General features: G+C 68.6%; 1 protein-coding gene across 1 annotated transcript; it reads right to left on the bottom strand.

Annotated features, from left to right (window-relative positions):
• Positions 1-447: 447 nt before the first annotated feature.
• Positions 448-1746, bottom strand: CLDN3 (claudin 3). Its single transcript, XM_002743929.7, has one exon. The coding sequence runs from the start codon at positions 1494-1496 to the stop codon at positions 834-836; it is 663 nt and encodes a 220-aa protein (XP_002743975.1). The 5' UTR covers positions 1497-1746; the 3' UTR covers positions 448-833.
• Between the last annotated feature and the right edge of the window lie 202 nt (positions 1747-1948).

The raw sequence follows: 1948 nt of genomic DNA, 5'->3' as shown, positions 1-1948 counted from the left end.
CATCTCTCCCCCAGGTGAGAAGACTTGGTCGCCTGTTTTATCGAAACAATAGGTCTTCTTATTTTCTTTGTTCCATAGGAAATGGCAGTACGGAATGCTGAGTGCGCTCTTTCACTAGGCGCACCGGAGATTCCAAATGTGAGGGGGTCGGGCTCCCAGCACAGACCCGGGGGCACATCTCTGCCACCTTCCCCTCCCTCCCCCAGCCACGGGGTGCGGGAAGTTCGCGTGCCGGCTTCCTGGACTGGGCCTTGGCTTTGGCCACCCAGGCTGCCTTCCGAATCCCCAGGGAGTGGGCGAGTGCCCACCCTGTGATCACGAAGCTCAGCTCACAACCCCACCTCCCCTCTAAGCTCCATCCGGGAGAGCGAGATCCAGCCAAGGCCTCCCGGAGCCTGGCGCTCTGCAGGGAGGTGCAGGCGCTTGGAACAAGGAGGCTCCAGCGAGTGCAAAACGAAAAGGCTTTTATTGAAAAACATCAAGTGCCCCCTTTCGTAGCTGCCGGTCCCTGCCCAGCGCGAGCACTGAGGGCAGCGGCCTGATGGGGCTCGACGGGGCGGACAGGTATCGGCGGGCACCCCAGCCCCGTGCTCCAGAGGGTGAGGTTTCACAGTCCATGGGGGTTGGTCCCTGGGCCCCGAAGTCGACTCCCCGGCCCGCAAAGGGGTGGCTGCGGGGGAGGGGGGCGTGGAGTCGGCCCCTCCCAGTCCAGCGCGGGGGCTTCCTGGCATCTGGGGGTGGGCTGGCCTCCGAGGCAAAGCTGCGCGCTGGACAGCCTGACGCGCGGTCCAGCTCGCGGTGGAGGTGGTGGAGGGTCTCCCTGCGTCTGTCCCTTAGACGTAGTCCTTGCGGTCGTAGGCTGTGCCCATGCTGGGTCCTGGGCCGGAGGAGCGCGGGCCGGAGTAGACGACCTTGGTGGGCGTGTATTTCTTCTCGCGCGGGGGGCACGAGCAGCAGAGCAGCGCGCCCCCCAACAGCTGCAGCGCCGCGGCCGCCCAGCCCACGTACAGGCCCGCTCCCATCTCGCGCTTCTGCGCCTCGGGCACCAGGGGGTTGTAGAAGTCGCGGATAATGGTGTTGGCCGACCAGGACACCGGCACGAGGGTGAGCAGGGCGGCCAGCAGGAACAGCACGCCCGCCACGATGGTGATCTTGGCCTTGGCCGTGTCGTCCTGCACGCAGTTGGTGCACTGGGCGCCCACCAGCGCCACGAGCAGCCCGAAGGCGGCCAGCAGGATGGCCACCACGATGAGGGCGCGGGCCGCCTGCAGGTCCTGCGGCAGCGCCAGCAGCGAGTCGTACACCTTGCACTGCATCTGGCCGGTGCTCTGCACCACGCAGTTCATCCACAGGCCCTCCCAGATGGTCTGCGACGTGATGATGTTGCTGCCGATGAAGGCCGTCACGCGCCACATGGGCAGCGCGCAGCACACGATGGTGCCCAGCCAGCCCAGCACGGCCAGCGCGGTGCCCGTGATCTCCAGGCCCATGGACATGGCTGCCGCGGCAAAGCCCGCTCCACCGGGAGGCTTCGGGTGCGGGGTGACTAGGAGCCGGGGCCGCTGGGCCTGGGCGGGAGCTACGGCGCCCCGACCGACCGACCGACGGACGGACGGACGGGCGGACGGGCGGACGGAGGGACGGACTCACCGATTGCGCGCGCTAACGGCTCTGCTCCACACGCTCACGCCGCAGCTGCGCCTGCACCTGCCTGTGGATCTGTGGGCGGGCGGCGGGGACTGGGCTGGTCCTGGGCTGGGGCCGGTGCGTCTTAGCTAAGTGCCCAGCGGTCCGGCGGGGGCGGGAGGGGCGGAGCCGCGCTCTCCAGGGCCTGGGGACAGTGACGTGGCCCCCGCCTCCCACCTTCACCGAGCGCCCTGGGAGGAAGGACTTGGCCCCGCGCGGCCCACGACGCCGGGGTGAGGGGTTGCCAGGGAAGGGCGGGGCC

Source organism: Callithrix jacchus, chromosome 2 (genome assembly GCF_049354715.1).
Source record: "Callithrix jacchus isolate 240 chromosome 2, calJac240_pri, whole genome shotgun sequence".
NCBI lineage: Eukaryota > Metazoa > Chordata > Mammalia > Primates > Cebidae > Callithrix > Callithrix jacchus.
The sequence above is the reverse complement of the archived record's forward strand: the minus strand, read 5'-3'. Positions and strand labels throughout refer to the sequence as shown.

Bases quoted from the DNA above. Each gene is read 5' to 3' on its own strand.
- CLDN3 (XM_002743929.7), bottom strand. From the start codon at position 1,496: ATGTCCATGGGCCTGGAGATCACGGGCACCGCGCTGGCCGTGCTGGGC.